Source organism: Furipterus horrens, unplaced genomic scaffold, assembly GCF_987537825.1.
Source record: "Furipterus horrens unplaced genomic scaffold, mFurHor1.1.pri manual_scaffold_13, whole genome shotgun sequence".
In the NCBI taxonomy this organism is placed as follows: Eukaryota; Metazoa; Chordata; class Mammalia; order Chiroptera; family Furipteridae; genus Furipterus; species Furipterus horrens.
In genome coordinates this window covers 56,083,362-56,105,393 of record NW_028327183.1, presented here as the reverse complement: position 1 = coordinate 56,105,393, position 22,032 = coordinate 56,083,362, and the positions used below count along the sequence as shown (strand labels likewise).

General features: G+C 57.8%; 2 protein-coding genes across 3 annotated transcripts; both read left to right on the top strand.

The window, feature by feature from the left end:
* Positions 1-450: 450 nt before the first annotated feature.
* TMEM86B (transmembrane protein 86B) lies at positions 451-2,570 on the top strand. Of its 2 annotated transcripts, none has more exons than XM_090260354.1 (3): positions 451-896; positions 1,093-1,330; positions 1,845-2,570. In XM_090260354.1, exons 1-3 carry the CDS (start codon positions 846-848, stop codon positions 2,225-2,227), a joined length of 672 nt encoding a protein of 223 aa, XP_090116480.1. In that variant the 5' UTR covers positions 451-845; the 3' UTR covers positions 2,228-2,570. The 2 variants fall into 2 exon arrangements, with proteins under 2 accessions (XP_090116480.1, XP_090116478.1); XM_090260352.1 differs by having other exon boundaries at positions 452-896; positions 1,090-1,330.
* Positions 2,571-6,261: 3,691 nt separating this feature from the next.
* Positions 6,262-21,612, top strand: PTPRH (protein tyrosine phosphatase receptor type H). Its single transcript, XM_090260186.1, has 20 exons — positions 6,262-6,393; positions 7,205-7,238; positions 7,401-7,664; positions 8,642-8,908; positions 9,178-9,441; positions 10,627-10,893; positions 11,164-11,427; positions 12,140-12,409; positions 12,834-13,133; positions 13,438-13,704; positions 15,092-15,170; positions 15,287-15,319; positions 16,757-16,847; positions 17,184-17,274; positions 17,494-17,570; positions 17,659-17,793; positions 18,108-18,230; positions 18,423-18,583; positions 20,926-21,061; positions 21,149-21,612. Exons 1-20 carry the CDS (start codon positions 6,343-6,345, stop codon positions 21,266-21,268), a joined length of 3,294 nt encoding a protein of 1,097 aa, XP_090116312.1. The 5' UTR covers positions 6,262-6,342; the 3' UTR covers positions 21,269-21,612.
* Positions 21,613-22,032: the final 420 nt, after the last annotated feature.

The following is a 22,032-nucleotide window of genomic DNA, read 5'->3' as shown; positions in this document are numbered from 1 at the left end:
AGCTTGTTTCACGTGCAAAAACAGATGCAAACGAATAAAGGAAGAGTTAAGACTCCTGCGCCTCAACCTCGACTCCTGGGCTGTGGGGGGAGGGGCCCGAGCGTTGCCCCGCTTTGCTGTCACCTGGTCTTGAGAGCTGTCTCCCGGGGTCCCCTTAGTCTCCCCAGCCTCGTTGGCCCCGGCCACGGCCCCTGCACCCTGTACCCTTGGGGGGAGCAGCGGGCGGTTGGAGGTGGCCAGGGAAGCCAGTCTGGGCACCCAGTAGGTCTGCCCACCCCCACCCCCAGGGAAGTGAAAAGACAGACCAGAGCACCCCCAGACCCGAGTGGAGGCCTGGTCCTGGCCTTGTAGTGGCTGTGGACCCCAGGCGGGTGGCCTCGGATGAGTCGTCACTGGTGTTTGTTTGGTCAGGAAGTGTTTGTGGGGAGGCCATGGTGGGGGGAGGCCCCAGTGCTGGAGGGACCCCCAGCCTGTCATCCTGGCCTTCCCTCTGGCAGGGGTCCTCCCAGAGGCAGAGACGGTGGTGGCGCTCTGCTTCCCGGGGGAAGGAGGGCTGTGACTGGCTGGGCACAGGACTGCGAGGGCGTTTGCACCCACGGCCCACGGCCAAGGGGGTCAGAGCCGAGGCTGCGGGCGGGAGGGACCCCTGCCTCCCGGTGGACACCTTATCATCTGGTGCCAGGCTGGGCCATCCCGGGGCGGGGGCAGCATCTCCCTGCGCTGTTATCAGTCCCAGAGTCCACAGGACGCTCCTTGGGTTAACGTGTAACTACGCACCGTCCCCTCCACCCCCAAAAGCCATCGGTGCCCACACACAGGCCACTCGGGGGGGGCCACAGGCTGACATGGACACCCGGAAAGAGAGGCTGCCCCGAAGTGCTCGCTTCTCCGTCCAAGTGAGAGCCCCTGAGTCGGGGGGGGGGGGGGGGCTGGGTGTCCCTGGGCCCCTGGGTCCCTGAGCAGGGGGAAGGCAGAAGCCCCCAGACCTGCGCTGTGGCTGGGTGGGGGCTGACTGGGACCCTGAGGTCAGGTGGGTTGTGGAGCCTCATCTCAGGGGCTGAGGGCTGGACGGCCCCCTTGTCCCCGAAGCAGCCGCACCTGGGCCGCCTGAGCCCCTTCTTCCTCAGCTGCGCTGCCTACTTCCTCGTCTGGGTCCCGGAGGACCCGCCGTCCTGGGTCGGCGCTCTGCTCAAGGGCCTGCCGGTGCTGTCCCTGGCCGGCTTCCTGCGGGCGCACCCGGGCGGGCGCCGCGGCTCTCCCCGGCAGGCCGCCCTGCTCTTCTCGGCCCTCGGGGACGTCTGTCTCATCTGGCCCCAGGCCTTTCTCTACGGTAAGCCGGGAGAGCGGGCTCCAGCCTGCCTTTTGGACCCCAGGAGGCCGAGGGGTCCTGGGTGCAGGACGGCAGCTCCGGGGTGGCCTTCAGAGGCCCTGGGCTGTGGCGGTGCCCAACACACACCCAGACCCCCGCCCCCAGGGAGTGCAGCCTGACCTTAGCAGGCGCTGGTGGCCAGCCCGGCAGAAGCAGGGTGCGGGGCCCAGGGGGCGCTTTGCAGAGGAAGGGGCGTCTCGGTGGGGGGCGGGGTGCCGGAGGGACGGGACCAGCAGGTGCAGCGGCTCTGGGGTGCGAGTGTGCCCCGAGTTTGCACCCGAACAGGCCGGGGCCCTGAGGCCATGTGGGGAGCTGAGCCGGGGGTGGCATTGGGGCAGTTCTGAGCAGAGCAAGGGTGGACCCCGCACGGCCCAAAGGCAGGGGCGCATGTGCCCGCCAAAGGGACCGGGTGGGCAGCCCGAGGCCTGTGGGGAAGTGGCCCGCGCTTACCGGTGCCCCGCCCCGCGCCCTCCAGGTGTCCTCGCCTTCACTGCGGCCCAGCTGCTGTACATCTGGGCCTTCGGCCTCCGGCCGCTGCAGCCCGGCCTCCTCCTGCCCATCCTCCTGGCCTCCCTCCCGCTCTCCGGCCTCCTGCTGTTGCACCTCCCGCCTGACATGGTCCTGCCGCTGACGGCCTACGCCCTGACCCTGGCCACCATGCTGTGGCGCGGCCTGGCCAGGGGCGGGCAGGCCCGCTGGGGCGCCCTGCTCTTTGCCATCTCGGACACCGTGCTGGCCTGGAGCACCTTCATCCAGCCCCTGGCCCACGCCCGCCTGCTGGTCATGGCCACCTACTATGCTGCTCAGTTCCTCATCACCCTGTCGGCCTTCCAGGGCCCCAGGCCCAAGACCCACTGACCGAGGGCCCAGGCCAGCCTGCGTCCGCCCACAGTGCCTGGGGCCTCCCAGCCAGGCCCGGACGGGGACATGCCCCTGGCGACGAGCCAGGCGCCCGGATTCTCGGCTGCAGGCCTCTGGCCACCCCAACACCTGTGGGAACTGTCGGCAGAATTCCGAATCCATTGCCGCGTTTCAAACACCGCCCCTCAGTTCTGATTCCGGGATCCAGGCAGCTTCCAGCGGACCCTCCCCAGGCCCCGCCCACTCCTGTGACCCCAGGTGGCCTCTGCGTCTGCTGGCCCCCTTCCTCCTGGCCCTAAACCTGTCTGTTGCTGCCTCAGTAAAAGGGACGCAGAAATGACGTTGCCTTGGTTGGGGGGTGGGGCGGGGGTGACCACAACAGCAAAAGGGTTTTTGTTTCTGGTTTTCTTTACGAGGACAGCTCAGGGACATTCAGTGCATTTGCAGTGGCGTGCGCTGACTTTTTTTTTGCCTTGTGGTGCGCGTCCCCTGCAGGCTGCGTTTTTCTGTGTCCAGTGCCGCGTGGCCAGCTGTGCACACGGTGAACTCGCCCGGGGCCTGGAGCCCGGGGCTTAGGGAACGTGGCTTCCTCACTGTCCCGTGACTTTACAGAGAACAGCCCCGGGGGAGGCTGGTCCATGGGTTAGTCCTTGTGTCCGCTGTCACAAACCACCACAAACTGGGTGCCGTAGAACAGCAGACATTCAGCCTCCCACAGTTCTGGGGGCCGGACGTCAGCAGCCGAGGTGTGCGCAGGACCGTGTTCCGGCCCAGGCTCTGGGGACTGTCCTTCCTGCCTCTTCAGCTGCTGGTGGCCCCAGCCACCCCTGGCCTCCCTCCGATCGCTGCGTCTGCTTCCCCGTGGCGTTCTCTCTGCCTCCGTCTCCTTGTCCAAGGACACCAGTCGCTGGATTTAGGCTGGACCCTAACTCCAGGATGATCTCATCTCAAGGTCCTTCACTTGCATCTCCAGGCGTGTGTCTAAGTAACGTCACATCCACAGGGACCAGGGCCTGGAACTTGGACACCTGGAGAGGAGGAGAGAGGGTTGGGGAGGTGAGACGCGAAGAGAGGGGGTGCCTTTAGGAAGAGGTTGTGATGGGGTGGAAATAGAGTAATAAGGAAGAAAGAACCCAGGTGTGGCTCTCATCCTGGCTGTGACCTTGGCCGCCCACTGCCTCTCTCTGAGCCTCAGGGTCTGCTTTTGAGAACTTGAAGCAGTCAGAGCTGCTCTCCAAACCCTACCTGACTCTTATGATGTGCTTTAAGGGCCTCTTATAGCAGAGAGGAGACTTTTCCATCCATGACATGCTTTAAGGGACTCTTAGAACAGAGGGGAGACTTTTCCATCTGTGACATGCATTAGGGGACTTTTATAGCAGAGAGGAGACTTTACATCCATAATGTGCTTATACGGACCCCCCAGAACCCACCCATGGTTTTTAGTCCCTGTTCCACCTTCAGGCAGGATCCCCACTCACTACAGAGGAGTGAGGAGTCATCCGGCCTTGGCCTGATGAGTCACGGACACTGTGGAACAGGCTGGAGCGGTTTCTGTGCAGGGCACCCTGCTCTTCACAATCAGATGTCCTGTAGGCCTGGGAGGCCTTCTTTTAGCCCCTGCCCCACGCCCACCCGGTGGTCATGCCTGACTGCTGGGCTACCCTGGCTCCCCGCCCCCCCATGGTCTTGTCCGTCAAGAGTGGGAGGTTCATGACAGACTTAAGTCCCACCCCAGTGGAGAGTGCTGGGACATGCAGGCCACTTCTGAAGCCAGTGGCCAAGGTCAAGGTGGCGGCACGTGGTTCCTTCTGAGGCTGGAGGGGGAGGGACTTCATGCCTTCCCCCCCAGCCTCTGGTGGCCTGGCAGTCTCTGGCAGTCCTTGGTTTCACCAGGGCCCAGTCCTACAGAGCAGCCATCCCCTCCTGTAGGTCACAGCCCCTTAAAAACGTGGGCCTGTGGAATATTATTTGGCCATCAACAGGACTGAAGTTCTGTTCCAGGCTACAAAACACACCAACTTTGAAAACCTTACTACGAATGCCCTGGCCGGTGTGGCTCAGTGGGCTGGATTGTCGTCCTGCACATGGAAGAAAGGTGGCCGGCTTGATTCCCGGCCGCGGCATGTGCCTGGGTTGCAGGTTAGGTCCCCGGTCGAGGCACGTATGAGAAGGCAATCGATAGACGTTTTTCTCCCTCCATTCCCTCCCCTGTCTCTAAAATCAGTAAGTGCCCTGGCTGGTGTGGCTCAGTGGATTGAGCACCAGCCTCTGAACCAAAGGGTCACTGATTCGATTCTCAGTTGGGACACATGCCTGAGTTGTGGGCCAGGTCCCAGTTGGGGACATGCAAGAGGCAACCACACGTGGATGTTCCTCTCCCTCTCTTTGTCCCATCCTTCCCCTATTTCTAAAAATAAATAAAATCTTAAAAAAAAAAAAAAAAAAAGGAAGGAAATTCTTTTCTTAAAAAAGATTTTATTTATTGCCCCGGCTGGTGTGGCTCAGTGGATTGAGTGCTGGCCTGCCAGCCAAAGGGTCGCTGGTTCAATCCCAAGTGAGACCACAGGCCTGGGCTGCGGGCCGGGTCCCCAGCTGGGGGCGCACAGGAGGCAGCCACACATGGACGCTTCTCTCCCTCCCTTCCCCTCTCTCTAAAAATAAATAAATAAAATAATAATAATAAAAAGGAGTTTGTCCCAGCTCCTGACTCGAGCTCAGCTCCCTAGCACATCTGAATCAGGTCTCAATCACTCCTCCTAGAAGCCCTCCATGTTCCCCTGACGGAAGTCCCATCTCCCGTCACGCAGCAGCCGGAAGCGGGAGAAGAAATCCCCACGTTCTGCCTCCTGCCCAGTGAAGTCCGTTCATGTCCAGGTCTTCTGAGGACATCCCGGCTGAGTATTTTGCTGACGTCAGGAGAAAGGCAGCCATGGCTTTGCCAAGGATCTCTGGGTGTGGTGGCAGTTTGGGGAACCGCGCTGGGGTCCTTGAAGCCCCAGAAGCTCCCTTGCATGGGCTCCCCGAGTTCCGCTGCATTTCCCGCTTGCGACACTGAGGGAAGGGAGCCGGGTCCCCTGTGTCCCCCTACAATGTGACAAGGCAGCTCCGTTCTTCCCCGGGGGCCCCCGACCCTGGCTCCGCACCGCATGGCTGGGAAGGACAGCAGGTCAGGGAAGATGGGGCTGGAGTGGAACATGAGACCAAACTGTGACCGAGTTGCGGATGGTGGACTCAGGTAACATGATGCAGAGTCCCATCCGGACCCAGCAACGTGTCCTGACCCTCGCTCAGTGCCCACGGCTCAATGTGGGGTCCGTGTGGCAGAGGAACAGACGGGTCTCGACCCGCCAAGGAAAGGCCACAAGCAATATCCTTTTTTTTTTTTTTTTTTTTTTAATAAAGATTTTATTCCCTTATTTTTAGAGAGAGGGGAAGGGACGGAAAAAGGGAGAGAAACATCGATGTGTGGTTGCCTCTTGCACGCCCCCAGCTGAGGACCTGGCCTGCCACCCAGGCCAGTGCCCTGACTGGGAATTGAACCAGTGACCCTTTGGTTCCTAGGCAAGGGTTCGACCCACTGAGCCACGTGAGCCAGGGCAATGGTCTGAGTATTGTAATGAGATATTTGCTTAGGTAAGCTCACTCAGGAGGGAGTGGCCGAGTACCTGGGGTCAGCCAGAACTGGAAGAGGCCTTAGGCCCTGGCTGATGGGGAAAGAAGTTGCCAGAAGAGCACGTGCAAAGCCCCCTGTGTTTGAACAGCCAGGGGTACCCACAACGAAAATGAAGAACTTCTGTGAGGCGTAAGTGAAGCTAGGAGGCCGGTGGGTACCTGTTCTGTGCTTCCCACACCCGCGGGAAGCAAGGCGCTGACCCTGGGTTTCCCCCGGGACCAAGGAGGGTCCAGAGGCCATGACCCACGCAGAGCGACCAGGCGGGGCCGGGACTCTCCCTGCAGCCTGCACTTCCTCCTCCTCCTCCCTTCCCGACCTGACCTGTGGCCTCTTGGTCTTTGTCGCCGGCCCAGAAAGGGGAAATGCTGGCATTTAAAGTCCAGCAGGTGGAAGGTCTGAGACTTGGCTACCCGGGTCCCTCAGCGTGTCTGCAGACATGACCAGGCCCAGTGGGGGCCTCAGGGCCTGGGGGAGCCTGGTGCTGCTGGTGAGTGTTCCCCGCCAGCTGTGTGGGGTCTCGGGGGCGGGGCAGGAGGGAGCCCCTGCTGGGGCTGGGGGATGAGGGAACACGGTCCCCGAATTCTGCCCCTGAGGGAGTAAGGGCTGCCAGCTCCCGGCAAGAGAAAGCAGGCATCTAGGTTGGGGAGACTCTTGGGGAGTCTTAGACCTGGGCTCTCAGATGTGGCAGCGTCTGGGAGGAGAATAAGTTCTTGTTTACCAAGATTGAGGAGTCCAGGCCCCCTGCCCCTCCCCCCTCAGACCCAGGGGTCCAGGCCCCCTGCCCCTCCCCCCTCAGACCCGAGGGTCCAGGCCCCTTGCCCCTCCCCCCTCAGACCCGGGGGTCCCAGCCCGTGGCCTTCTCTGTCACACCCAGTGTCTGGCCTCTGGTCCCCAGCCTCAGTCTCTTTCCCATTCCCAGTTTACTTTCCTTACTTCTTTTTTCTTTTATTCTAGTATTATTTTTTTAATCAGCCACACGTTGCTTACTTTCCCGCTTCTAGCCTTCTAAGGCCATACTTTTTGGGAAGTGAAACCATTAAGTTTCTCTCCTGGCCTTATCGGTAGAGCCAAGGCCAGCTCCGGCTGCGTCAATCCTGACTCTGCACCGCCCCCAACACACACCCAGAAAGACAGCAGCTTGTTGGGGTGACCTTTGTCAGAGCTCGGCCTCGGGGAGGAGCCACGGGGCAGCAGCGGTGACTGGGTGGGGGCAGAGGCCGGGAGGTGCTGGCTGCTAGGTCTCACCTGGGCCGGGAAGCCCAGACCCGCGGCTGACTCAAACTCTGGGCTCTCCCCAGGGCCTGTGCAGCTGGTCAGGAGCCCGGGCCGCTGGTGAGTGGTCCCTGCTGGTTCCCACAAAGGGGTTGCACCTCGACTCCCATGGCCTTCTGGGGGGTTCTCCACGGAGGGCGCGAAGATCCAGCAGGTGCGGTGGCAGCTGGGCAGAGTGGGGGTGCACCCCACTGACATGGGCCCCCCCTTCCTTCGTCTCAGCCCCCGACCCCGTCAGGAACCTGAGCCTGACGGACCAGAGCACCAGCTCCATCAGCCTGCGCTGGGAGGCCCCCGCCGGCCCCGACCGCAACTACACCTACGGGGTCCGGTGGGCCGGCCGGGGTGCCAACAATGAGACCCGAAAGACCACAGACAACAGCTTCACCGCGGAGGGACTTGAGCCCGGGTCCTCCTATGAGTTTTTCGTGTGGGTGGAGGAAGGTGGACTGAGCAGCACCCTGGAGACCCTCAGAGCTGCCACAGGTGAGTGGCGCCCCGGTTCACTTGTTCGTTTTCTAAAGGGCGGTGGCTGGTGGTGCTTGAGCCCCGACAGGAGAATTTGGAATTCGGCAGGTGCTGTAGACGGAAAGAACTAGAACAGGGGCCACACTCAAGTTTTCTATAGGCCACATGGAAATAAGTAAAAGGAAACAAGTAACATTCATTATAAAGACGTAGTGTATTTAGCCCAGTGGATTCAAACTACCGTCACTCTGCCCCAGCCGGCATGGCTCAGTTGGTTGGAGCATCCTCCCGTAAACCAAGAAGTTACTGGTTTGATTCTGTCAGGGCACATGACTGGGTTGGGGATTCGGTCCCCAGTCAGAACGCATATGGGAGGCAACCCATGGATGTTTCTCCTCCACATCAACGTTTCTCTCCCTCCCTTCCCATATTTTTTTTAGAAGATTTTATTTATTTATTTTTAGAGAGGGGGAAGGGAGGGAAAAAGAGAGGGAGAGAAACATCAGTGTGTGGTTGCCTCCCACACACCCCCAACCAGGGACCTGGCCCTCAAACCAGGCATGTGCCCTGACTGGGAATCGAACCAGCGACCCTTTGGTTCCCAGGCCAGTGCTCAATCCACTAAACCACACCAGCCAGGGTCCTTCTCATATTCTAAAGTCAATAAGCATGTCCTTGGGTGAGGCTAAAAAAATAAATAGAAATAAAGAAATAAAGGGAGCAAGTCCGTCCATCCAACGACGTCAGTGTGGTTTGACAAAATGTGACCATTCTGCCGTGAACTCTATCTAAGACCACCGATGAGACGTCACAGCCTTAACTTCATACCCGTTCTTCCAACTCAGGGTGCACGTTACCAGCCACCCGTGATGGCTGCCAGGTTGGACTCTCGGGCCCAGCCACAGCCCCACATGTTCTGAGTCCTGTGACAAAGGACGGTGCGGAGAATGGAAACCAGGGACCTCCGCTGATTTTCCCTCCTGTCCCCTCCTCAGCCCCCAACCCCGTCAGGAACCTGAGCGTGGAGGCTCAGAGCAGCAGCTCCATCAGCCTGCGCTGGGAGGCCCCCGCCGGCCCCGACCCTGAGAACTACACCTACTGGGTCCAGTGGCCGGCGGACGGTGACGGAACCGAGACGCGGAGCACCGCAGAGGCCAGTTACAGAGTGGAAGGACTTTCAGCGGCGTCCCCGTATGAGTTTTCCGTGTGGGCGGAAAGGCACCGGGTCCCCAGCATCGCTGTGACCCATCGGGCATCCACAGGTCAGAGGGGCGCTGTGTCGTCCCTTGGGGGTGGTAGGTGACAGCTGAGATTCCCCTGGAGGAGGTGTCAGCAGATGGTGGCCACAAGTCCTCAGGCCTCAGCAGGCCCCACGGGGGGCTTTGGAGACCTTAATACTGGGGGGTATCTCTGCTTAGCAAGTAGAGCTGGGAAAGGGGCCAGACCAGGAACTTGGAGCGTTAGAAATGCCCACTGAGTGTCCCCCTCAACCTCTCCCCCGCTGACACGGGTCCTTCTTCCTATGTCTCAGCCCCCGACCCCGTCAGGAACCTGAGCCTGACGGACCAGAGCACCAGCTCCATCAGCCTGCGCTGGGAGGCCCCCGCCGGCCCCGACCGCAACTACACCTACGGGGTCCGGTGGGCCGGCCGGGGTGCCAACAATGAGACCCGAAAGACCACAGACAACAGCTTCACCGCGGAGGGACTTGAGCCCGGGTCCTCCTATGAGTTTTTCGTGTGGGTGGAGGAAGGTGGACTGAGCAGCACCCTGGAGACCCTCAGAGCTGCCACAGGTGAGTGGCGCCCCGGTTCACTTGTTCGTTTTCTAAAGGGCGGTGGCTGGCGGTGCTTGAGCCCCGACAGGAGAATTCAGAGTTTGGCAGGTGCTGTGGACAGAGAGAACTAGAACGAGGACCACACATGTGGACTCAAGTTTTCTTTCTTTATTTAAAAAGATTAAAAAACAAACAAACAATGTATGAGTGCCTCTCATGCACCCCCCTACTGGAGACCTGGCACACAACCCAGGTATGTGACCTGACTGGGATTCGAACCAGTGACCCTTTGGTTCTCAGACCAGCATTTAATCCACTGAGCCACACGAGCCAGGGCTTACTTTTTTATTTTTCTTTCTTTCTTTTTTTAGACTAAGGGAGGGGGGAAAGAGGGGGAGAGAAACATCAATGTTCAGGAGAAACATCCATCAGTTGCCTCTCACATGCCCCCAAATTAGGTCCTGGCCCGCAGCCCAGGTCTGTGCCCTGAGACACAATAGAACAGGCGACCTTTCAGTTCGCAGGCCGGCGCTCAGCACATGGAACTGCACCGGCCAGGGCTATACTCATGTTTTCTTCAGCACATTGAAGGGAGTAAAAGGAAGCAGGGGACATTTATTGAAAAGACTTAGCGTATTTAGCTCAGAAGATACAAAGTGTGAGGGCTCTGCCCCAGCCAATGTAGCTCAGCTGGTTGGAGCAGCCCCTTGTAAACCAAAAAGTTGTGGGTTTGATTCCCAGTCAGGGCACATGCTGGGTTGGGGGTTGGGTCCCCAGTGAGGGTGCATATGGGACGCAACCCATGGAGGTTTCTCCCCCACATTAATGTTCCCCTCACTCTCTCTCCCTGCCTTCCCGTTCTCTGAAGTCAATAAGCGTGTCCTCGAGAGAGAATAAAAAAATAAATAGAAATAAAGAAATAAAGGGAGTGAGTCCGTCCATCCAACGACGTCAGTGTGGTTTGACAAAATGTGACCATTCTGCCATGAACTCGATCTAAGACCACCGATGAGACGTCACAGCCTTAACTTCATACCCGTTCTTCCAGCTCAGGGTGCACGTTACCAGCCACCTGTGATGGCTGCCAGGTTGGATTCTCAGGCCCAGCCACAGCCCCACATGTTCTGAGTCCCGTGACAAAGGACGGTGCGGAGAATGGAAACCAGGGACCTCTGCTGATTTTCCCTCCTGTCCCCTCCTCAGCCCCCAACCCCGTCAGGAACCTGAGCGTGGAGGCTCAGAGCAGCAGCTCCATCAGCCTGCGCTGGGAGGCCCCCGCCGGCCCCGACCCTGAGAACTACACCTACTGGGTCCAGTGGCCGGCAGACGGTGACGGAACCGAGACGCGGAGCACCGCAGAGGCCAGTTACAGAGTGGAAGGACTTTCAGCGGCGTCCCCGTATGAGTTTTCCGTGTGGGCGGAAAGGCACCGGGTCCCCAGCATCGCTGTGACCCATCGGGCATCCACAGGTCAGAGGGGCGCTGTGTCGTCCCTTGGGGGTGGTAGGTGACAGCTGAGATTCCCCTGGAGGAGGTGTCAGCAGATGGTGGCCACAAGTCCTCAGGCCTCAGCGGGCCCCACGGGGGGGCTTTGGAGACCTTAATACTGGGGGGTATCTCTGCTTAGCAAGTAGAGCTGGGAAAGGGGCCAGACCAGGAACTTGGAGCGTTAGAAATGCCCACTGAGTGTCCCCCTCAACCTCTCCTCTGCTGACACGGGTCCTTCTTCCTATGTCTCAGCCCCCAACCCCGTCAGGAACCTGAGCCTGACGGACCAGAGCACCAGCTCCATCAGCCTGCGCTGGGAGGCCCCCGCCGGCCCCGACCGCAACTACACCTACGGGGTCCGGTGGGCCGGCCGGGGTGCCAACAATGAGACCCGAAAGACCACAGACAACAGCTTCACCGCGGAGGGACTTGAGCCCGGGTCCTCCTATGAGTTTTTCGTGTGGGTGGAGGAAGGTGGACTGAGCAGCTCCCTGGCGACCTTCGGAGCTGCCACAGGTGAGCGACTGCCCCCCGTTCACTTGTTCGTTTTCTAAAGGGCGGTGGCTGGCGGTGCTTGAGCCCCGACAGGAGAATTTGGAATTCAGCAGGTGCTGTAGACAGAGAGAACTAGAATGGGGGCCACGCGTGTGAACTGAAGCTTGCTTCTTTAAAAAAATATGTATTTAAAATTTTTTATTTTGTATTTATTTATTTTTAATCAATGTACGGTTGCCTCTCGCACACCCCAATGGGGACCTGGCCCACAACATAGGCATTTGCCCTGACTGGGAATCAAACCAGCGACCTTTTGGTTGGTAGGCTGGTGCTTAATCCGCTGAGCCACACCAGCCAGGGTCCTTCCCACATTCTAAAATTAATAAGCATGTCCTTGGTTGAGGATAAAATAAATAAATAAAAACAAAGAAATAAAGAAAGCAAGTCCAGTCCATCCAATGACGTCAGTGTGGTTTGAGAAAATGTGATCATTCTGCTGTGAACTCCACCACTGATGAGATGTCACAGCCTTAACTTCATACCCGTTTTTCAACTCAGGGTGCACGTTACCAGCCACCCGTCCTGGGCTCAGGGTCACCTGGAAGTCATGGCTGCCAGGGTGGACTCTTGGGCCCAGCCACCGCCCCACGTTCCCCGAGTCCTGTGGCGAAGGAAGGTCTAGAGATTGGAAACCAGGGACCTTCACTCATTTTCCCTCCTGTCCCCTCCTCAGCCCCCAACCCCGTCAGGAACCTGAGCGTGGAGGCTCAGAGCAGCAGCTCCATCAGCCTGCGCTGGGAGGCCCCCGCCGGCCCCGACCCTGAGAACCACACCTACTGGGTCTCATGGACCCAGGAGGGCAGCTCTGCTATCGCCACCCACAGCACCCCGGAGACCAGGGTCACACTGAAGGAAGTGGCCGCCGGGAGCCTGTGCACCGTCACCGTCTGGGCGGAGAGGAACAGGGTCCGCAGTTACCTCGAGACCATCACTGCGGCCACTGGTACGACACAGTATTTCTGGGGGCATCATGGTGGGATGGAGGAGAGAGATGGGGGGATGTTGGGAGGTTCCCGGGCGATGAACCCCACTTGGTAACTCCTGTCCCGCCTCCTGAGACCTTGAGCCCAATCTGCTTCCTAGGGAGTGTTTGTCCTCCGCAACCAGGGTTTTCCCGTGTGACGGTCTGTCCTTGGGGACAAGGGAGACCCGGACTGTCCAGCAACCCCTCTCAGGAGTCAATAAAATCACCCACTAGACAGCCAGCCACAGCTTGTCCTAGGGAAGTGGCTGAACCCACACAGCCCGCCTCCCAGCCAGCACGGGGAAGGTCCCGAGTGTGCGCGGGACCCTGTACCGGGGGGGCAGGGCAGGGAAGGTGGGCAGGCTCCGCAGGAGGGTCCTTGGGTGTCTGTCTCAATCCTCAGCTCCCACCAAGGTGACGGCTCTGAAGAAGGAAACTCAGACCAACAACTCAATCACCCTGCGGTGGGAGGCCCCCAAAGACCTCCGCCCTCACCTCTACGTATACGGGGTCCAGTGGGCCGGTGAGGAACACCCCCAGAGGGAACAAGAACCCCGAGGATATAGAGCCTACCAGACAGACAGGACCAACGAGACGTGGTATATGGTGAGGGCCCTGGAACCCGGGACCCTGTACAGCTTCAGCGTGTGGGCAGAGAGGAGCAACGTAGCCGGTTCCCCACAGAGCCTTCACACGTCCACAGGTGAGAGGGGGCTCCCTTTTACCTGGTGGGGGCTCAGGTTCGACCTTGTGGGCAATGAGAAGTGAGTGGACTGCAAATCCCTTCAGGCCATGAGGCCATGACTATATGCTACAGAGGGCTCATGGGAGCTGTAGTTTTTAGTCCATTGAGGGAAGACAGAAAACGAGGCATAAAGTATTTTGGTTTGGGGAAGTAAAGGATAGGCTTGTTGTCACAGAATTGGCCTCCCTGGTAGCAAAGTGGGGAAGGGATAGAAAATCACCTTGGATGGCACCCACTGACTCCTCTTGTCCCCTCCGCTCAGACCCGGACCCTGTCACCGTCACCTCCTGCGTCAGCACCTCTGGGGGCTATGGAGTCACCCTGACCTGGTCCTGCCCCCTGGGAGGCTATGAGGCCTTTGAGTTGCAGGTGGGCGGGCAGCTGAGCTCCCACGACAGAGCGTCCTGCGGAACAGGTGTCTCCGTGGGGGGTCTCCAGCCAGCTCAGTCCTACCAAGCCACCGTCGGGACCATCTGGGCCGGAATGAGGGCTCCCCTTGCCTCCGTGACCTGTCGCACCGAGAGTGCAGGTGAGCAGAGTCCCAGGGGCCAGAGACCCCATCAGCGTCCTGTTGCCAGCGAGTCTTACCCTCCCACGAGGTCCTCGGTGTTTGCTTGTGTTTTGTGTTTTGCTTTATAACAGTTTTATTGAGATAGAAGTCGCATAATATACAACTCACCCATTCAAATTTTATTTATTTCTAGAGAGAGGGGAAGGGAGAAAGAGAGGGAGAGAAACATCCATGTCCAGTTGCCTCTCACACGCCCCCAACTGGGGACCTGCAGGCCTGTGCCCTGACTGGGAATCGAACCGGCGACCCTTTGGTTCGCAGGCAGGCACTCAATCCGCTGAGTCACACCAGCCACGGCACAACTCACCCATTTAAAATGTACAGTCCAATGGCTTTTAGTATATCCACAGTATTGTGCAACCATCCTCAACCTCAATTTTAGAATATTTTCCTCACCCCATAAAGAAAAACCAACTTCTTGCCCTGGCTGGGCGGCTCAGCTAGTTGGAGTGACTTCCCATGTAAAATGTAGCGGGTTTGGTTCCCAGTTGGGGTGCATATAGAGGCAACTGATGGATGTTTCTCTCTCACATCAACATTCCTCTCTCTCTCTCTCTCTCTCTCTCTCTCTCTCTCTTCTGTTCTCTCTAAAATCAAGAAACCTATCCTTGGGTGAGAATTAAAACAATGCAATGAAAAATAAAGAGAAGCTGCAGCCTAGGGCCATCATGGCTGGTGGAGGTAGGCCGTGGGCTTGAGTCTACCCGGAGACCAGGTGTCTAAGGACAGATCCTGGGCACCGCCAGCCTCTCTGGGCCCCACTGCGCGGGAGCTGTGTTCCTAGCAGACAGGACGTCTGAGAAGATGAGCCTCCGTTCTGGGGGGGACCCACCAATGCCATCAACACCGGGCAGTGGGTCCTCAACCTCGGCACTGCTGATGCTGGGGCTGCATCACTCTGCTGGGGGGGGGGGGGGCGCCCTGTGCCTTGTGGGATGTAGAGCAGCCACCCTGGCCTCCACCTACTCCGTGCCAGTGGCACCGGCACCCCAGCTGTGACAAGCCACAATGTCTCCAGGCAGTACCCGATGTCACCAGCAGGGCGAAGTCGCCTTGGCTGAGAACTGTTAGCCTAGGGAAAGAGAGGGGTGTCACTCTAGCAACCAGGTCACCTGAGAAAATGGTGCATTTGAACCAGGCTCCTGGGGAAGGAGGGGAGAGACCGAGAGGACAGGTTGGGTGGAGGTGGGCTTTATCCAGAAGGTTTCTCCTTTCCCCTCTCTGCCCCAGCAGCGGCCCTGGGGGCCCTCCCTCACAGTCTGGGGGTAAGGACGGGGATGGGGGAGTAGGGGCATCAGGCATCAGAGCCTGGGCTCTAACAGCTCCCCATGCCTCCTGCCCCCAGGGGTCATTGCGGGGGCCATCGTTGGAGTCCTCCTGTTCCTTGTCCTGGGGGGCCTGCTGATCTTCTTCCTGAGGAAGAGGTGAGACTCAGCACAGGACGGACGGACTGCATGGAGGTGGAGGCCGGGGGAGGGGTCAGGACCTCTGGTTCCAGCGTCATTCCCTGAGCCTTTCATCTCAACACCCTTGTCCCCAGGTACGGAAAGAGCCGGAAGGTGTCAGCAGTCAGGTGAGCAGACGGTTTGGGGAGCGTCCAGGAGAATCCGTGTTGGGTCCAATCAAGGGGTGTCTGGTGGTCACTGCGTGGCTCAGAGGGCAGGGTCAGTGAGCCCACGCACACAAGCCTCAGAAGGGCCTGGCCTTCCTGCCCCGCCTTCCTGCCGCGTAGCAGCACCAGTGGCTTTGGAACCAGTTTAAAGATATTACTTAATTTTCGAGAGAGGAGAAGGGAGGGTGAAAGAGAGGGAGAGAAACATCAATGTGTGGTTGCCTTTCAACAACCATCCCCCAACCCCCAGCTGGGGACCTAGCCCGCCACCCAGGCCAGTGCCCTGACTGGGAATCGAACAGGAGACCCTTTGGTTCCTAGGCCAGCACTCAATCCACTGAGCCACACCAGCCAGGGCTGAATTTCCTTCCTTTAAAGGCTGAATAACATCTCACTGTACGGACGGACCATGTATTGCTTCTCTGTTCACCCAGAAACGGACACTTGGGCTGCTTCTAGCTTTTGGTCGCTGTGAACAATGCGTGTGCACCTATCGTTCCGGCATACCGCTTCCCATTCTTCTGGGTGTGAACCTAGGAGTGGAACTGATGAATAAAAAACACCTTTGTTTTGGTCCAGTAATTCCACTTTTGCATAGTTATCTGAAGGAAACAAAATCAACATGTCAAAAGGCTATATGCACCCCCACATTCATTGCACTATTACTCACGGAAGCCAAGACATGGGAACAAGCTAGGTGCCCATCGACAGGTGAGCGGATAAAGAAAGTATGGCGTAGACATGTACAGTGGAATGTTCTTTAGCCTTAAAAAGAAGGAAATCCAGCCATTTGGGACGACATGGATGGACCCCCAGGGCATTATGCTCAGTGAGGTAAGTCAGACAAGAAACACAAATATTGTGTGATCTCCCTTATATGTGGGATCTAAAAATAATTAACAAAACAAAAACAACATGAATCCATACCTACAGAGAACAGATTGCTGGTTGCCAAAGGCTGAAGCTGAAGTCGTGGGCAAAGTGGGCGAAGGTATCAAAGGTTAAAGCTTCCTCCCTGGCTGGTGGGGCTCAGTGGACTGAGCGCAGGTCTGCAAACTGAAAGGTCGCAGGTTCAATTCCCAGTCAGGGCACATGCCTGGGTTGCAGGCCAGGTCCCCAGCTGGGGTCATGCGAGAGGCAACCACACACCGATGTTTCTCTCCCTCTCTTTCTCTCTTCCTTCCCCTCTCTGTAAAAATAAATAAATAAAATCTAAAAAAAAAAAAAAAAAAGGAAGGAAATTCTTTATATAGATAAGTAAAATAAAACAAGAGCAGTTACAAGCTTCCAGTTCCAAGATAAGTAAGTTCTGGGGATGTGAACAGCAATAAAAACACTTTTTCTTTTATCCCAAGCGCACAGCATTAAAGGAGATTAACATCTTTGCCCCTCTCCCAGCTTCCCGGGGGACATCCCGGCAGATGGCTTCGCTGACCACGTCAGGAAGAATGAGAAGGACAGCAGCTATGGCTTTGCTGAGGAGTACCAGGTGGGTGAGAACAGAGGGGCAGAGGGGACACCCACGGACATCCTCAGGTGTGCCTGCGTCTCCGCATCAGCAGAATGAGACAGTATGACGGGTCCTTGGGTCGGTGCTGGAGGCGGCTTGCGTGCCCCTGTGGTCTGCGCTGTCCCCCAGATCACCCCAGTGCTCCACAGGGGTGGTGGCACACACACACATTCCATTTCTGTGGGGGCTACAGGTCTCCAGGGCACAAGGGTGAATGGGGGCTCTGAACAAGGCGAAGGGAGCAACGGGGGTGTCCTCCGGGGCTGGTGGTGGGATCCTGACATCGCTGCCCCCCTCCTCTGCCTCTGCCCCCAGCGTCTGGCCTGGGAGGGCAACGGCCAGTCTCAGACGGTGGCTTCAGCCCCAGAAAACTGCACTAAGAATCGTTACAGAAACGTGCTGCCTTGTGAGTCGTAAGCTTCTGCTGACTTTGTCCTGAGGCGGGACTTTGTCACCACCCTGTCCACGGTGTGAGACAGGGCCCTGCCCCTTCCCCCCCCCACTCCCCTCCCCCGCTGTCCTCGGCTGAGGCCCCCGCCCCTCTCAGAGCCCCCAGCATCTGTCTGCTCCACAACGTGACTTCTGTCCCCCGCTCTCTGCACCGCGGTGCTGGCCTCCTCCCCAGACGACTGGTCCTGTGTGCCCCTGAAGCCCCTCGCGGGGGACCCAGGCTCCAGCTACATCAACGCCAGCTTCATGCCTGTAGGTGTGGCCGGGAGCTGGGAGGCGGCTGAGAGAGCCTGAGAAGAGGGGCCCCAGGGGTTACGATGTGCCTGCTTCCCTGGACCAGGGTCTCTGGAGTCCCCGGGAGTTCATCGCGGCCCAGGGCCCCCTGCCCCAGACGGTGGGTGACTTCTGGCGCCTGGTGTGGGAGCAGCAAAGCCACACCCTGGTCATGCTCACCAACTGCGTGGAGTCTGGCCGGGTGAGCAGACGCCTTCCGGGGCCCAGGGGACTGACCCTGAGCTCCGTCCCGTGACTTTGCTCTGGACATGACCCCAGTGTTGCCCTGACCCCACACCTTGCTGAGTCCCTTCCGAAGGACCCCAACCTCCTCCACTGCCCCTGTCCATCCATTGTGCACCTGTGGGGTGAGCCTGACCCCGGTGACCTAGGGACGCAGGGGCCCCCTGACCGGGGTGACCTGTGGGTTTTCGGCTGAATACAAGGGTCACCTGCAGGGAGGCCCCAGGGCAGGCTCCCTGGCATCCTGCCCTCTGACCCTGCCTCCTCCTCCAGGTGAAGTGTGAGCATTATTGGCCACTGGACACCAAGCCCTGCACCTACGGGCACATCCAAGTGACCCTGGAGGGTGAGAAGGTGACGGAGAACTGGACTGTCCGAGACCTGAAGCTGTGGCATGTATGTCCCACCACCCCGCCAGCTCCTTGGGACGTTCCAGACAGTCTCCACCCCAGAGCTCCCCAGGAAGCCTGACCCACGTCACTCCCCTGAGGGGACCACAGCGTGCCCCAGGGAAGCCCCACCCGTGAGCAACCAGTCCCCGCATCCCCGGGTCTGAGCTCTTTCTCCCCCAACCCACCCTCGGTCTAGATGCAAGAGCAGAAGATGTTGTCCGTGCGACAGTTCCACTACGTGGCCTGGCCAGACCATGGTGTCCCCCACTCCCCAGACCCCTTGCTGGCCTTCTGGAAGATATTCAGGCAGTGGCTGGACCAGAACCCTGGGGGCGGCCCCCCCATTGTGCACTGCAGGTGAGGACCGCCCCCCCCACCCCCGGCCCTGTCCTTGTGAGAGACAACCCTTAGGGACTCAGGAAATGGGGATGATCTGGGTCCAAGGGAACTCTCAGAGGAGGTAGAAGAGAGAAGGTGATGGAGGGAGAGAGGTAAGGGGGCAGTGAGGCAGCTCGAGAGTGAGGGCCCAATGAACAGATGGCAAAGAAAGAGAAGGTATCCCTGGCTGGCGTGGCTCAGTGGATTGAGCGCCAGCCTGTGAACCAAAGGGTCGCCAGTTCAATTCCCAGTCAGGGCACGTGCCTGGGTTGCAGGCCAGGTCCCCAGTTGGGAGCATGTGAGAGGCAACCACCCATGGATGTTTCTCTCGCCCTCTTTCTCCCTCCCTTCCCCTCTCTCTAAAAATAAATAAATGATATCTTTAAAAAATAAAAAAATAAAATAAACACTGGCAATAAAAATTGACAGGTAAAAATTTAAAAAAGAAAGAAGAGAAGGTAAAGGAGGAGAAGGAGAAGGGAGGAGGGGGGAAGGACGGGAGGGAGAATCCGCCTAAGGCTTTGAGAAGTGTTTGAATCCCCTCGCTCGGCCCTGGGCTGGGCCTCACCTCTCCATGGCATTCCTGTTTGACGCTAAAGCCCCACTGAATGCAACTCCGAGGAGCTTGAGGACAGGGCATACTCGGGAGTGACAGTCAGCCTCTTTGGGGAGCTCTTAACCCTGCCAAACGCTGTCCTAACACCTGCCCTGTGCCAGGAGAGCGTCCCCTGGAGGGCCCCCAGAGGACTGTGTGTCCCTTCCCCCAGTGCAGAAGGGGGGAACCATAAACAGGCAGGAAGCCGGGATCGAAGCAGCGGCCAGGTGAGCCTCGGATACAGCCGGCTGCGTGAAAGCAGCCAGACTCAGAAGGTCACAGCGGATGACTCTGTTTACGTGAAATGTCCAGAACAGGCCCATCTGCCAGAAACCAGAGTGGTGGGGTGGTTGCCAGGGACTGAGGGAGAGGAGAATGGGGGGGGGGGGGGGTGAGTGCTTCACGGGGGTGGGGCCTCCTCTGGGGGAGCTGCGTGTTTGGAAACTGGACAGAGGTGGTTGATCACAATGTCGCGAATGTCATTAATGCCACTGAATTGTTTACTTTAAAATGGTGACTTTTATGTTTGAAAGTTTTTAATTTGTAACATTTTAAATGTTATCTTTCAATGACACTTGACATCCAACATTATTTTATGTTAGTTTCAGGTGCACAGCGTTTTGATGAGACAATCCTATACTTCACAAAGTGGCCCCCGCCCCCAATATTTCAAGTGCCCACCTGGCAACATATGTAGTTATTATGATATTATTGACTGTATTCTCTGTGCTGGACTTTACATCCCTGCTATGAACACAGGGGTGCAGAGGTTCTTCTGAATTGGGGTTTCAGGATTCTTCAGGTATAGTCCTAGCAGTGGAATCGCTGGTTCAAAAGGCAGTTCCATTTTTAGTTTTTTGAGGAAATTCCATACTGTTTCCCACAGTGGCTGCACCATCTGCATTCCACCAGCAGGGCACCAGGGTTCCCGTTTCTCCACATCCTCGCCAGCACTTGTTTGTTGATTTGTTGATGATGGTCATTCTGACTGGTGTGAAGTGGTATCTCACTGCGGTTTTTATTTGCATCTCTCTGATGGCTAGTGATGTTGAGCATCCTTTCCTATGCCTACAAGCCCTCTGTATGTCCTGCTTGGAGAGGTATCTGTTCAGGTCCTTTGCCCATTTTTTAATTGGGTTGTCTGTCTTCTTGGTGTTGAGTCCTGTAAGTTCTTTATATATTTTGGAGATCAATCCCCTGTCTGAGGCATCATTGGCAAATATGTTTTCCCATGTGACTGGTTTCCTTTTCATCTTGCTGATGTTTTCTTTTGCTGAGCAGAGACTTCAGTTTGATGTGGTCCCATTTGTTTATTCTTGAGCTTGCACGCATTTTCTCAATAGACGTTTTCAGGGCCCCTCTTGTTAACTAAAACGGACGAACTGCTCCTTATGGTAGCAAAAGGCGAAAAGGAATTTTTTAAAAAATTATCGTCTTGGAAGTTTGTCTTTCCTTGTGTGAGCCTCAGCTCTGTCACATACTAGCTGAGGGACCTGGACTAAGTGACTTTACCTGGCTCAGCCCCCATTTCCCCACCTGTAACAGGGGCCTGGCAGGCAGAAAGAAGTGCACACAATCCTAGGCCATTACTTTCCCTTTCAGTAACTACCCCCTCACACTGTGTCCCCCAACACCATGTCTTGCTGAGATAATACCCTAATCGCTGGGTGCTCCAAAACCAGACCCCAGCCATCTGTCTCAAAGCCCGCTCCTTGTCCCTGACCAGCGCTGGCGTGGGCCGCACGGGCACCCTCATCGCTCTGGACGTCCTGCTGCGGCAGCTGCAATGCGAGGGAGTCGTGGGGCCCTTCAACTACGTGAGGAAGATGCGGGAAAGCCGGCCTCTGATGGTGCAGACTGAGGTGACTGGGGACTCTAGGGGGCGGGGCAGGCAGAGGTGAGGCCCTGGGGGCGAGCAGACCAAGGCTCACCCCATGTCCCCTCCCCAGGCCCAGTATGTGTTCCTGCACCAGTGCATCCTCCGCTTCCTCCAGCAGTCAGCCCCAGCGCCAGCTGAGAATGGGGCCGAGTACCAGAACCTGATCTTTGAGAACAAGGCATTCACCTAAGCCCACTAGGGGTGCTGAGCTTCAGGGTGCTATGACCCCAGCCCAGATAGACTCAACCTGGGGACCCAGACTTCAGGCCAGATTCCCGGGCCCCTGGGAGAGCAGAGGGCTGGGGTCCCAGCCTCCTGGGCTGGGAGGAGGGGCTAGCAGCCCTGGGGGAGAGAAGTCAGGAGGGAGCCAGCATCCTAGTTCCTTGAAGGAGAGGAAGGATGGGGGCTAGAATGTCCTCATTCCTAAAGGAGAAGGCCGGAGGCCCAGGCTGCAGGGTCTCGTGAAAAGAAGCTGGATCCTGAGGAAGGAAGGAAGGGAGGAGTGAGAGTCTGGGATTCTGGCTACCCAAAGGGAGTGTTTCTTCTAGCATCTCAGGTTTCCTAGCACCCACTGTCTGTACATATTTTTCCTTCTATCCTGTAATTTATTAAATCAGAGATACTTTCCCCAGTGGGTTTCTGGGTCTGCAAATACTCTCGGGGTGGAGGTGGGATCCTGGGGATGGGGTGTTTAAATACTGAGGCAGAAGTCCTAGGGAGGTAACTAGAGGGACCCACAATTTTGCACCTTAAAAAAAATGGAGGTTTGCATGGTTGAGAAGGCTGGAGGCATAGCGTTCCATGTCCATGGCAATGTGGGCGCGGTTCCCCAGAGCCAGAAACATGGGGTCTTGTTTCCTGGGCCTGGAGAGAGGGGAACTTAAGAGGGTCGGGGGGATGTCTGGCCATAATATGCTAGAGACTTGCATGCTGAGTCTGGCGTCTGCTGAGAGG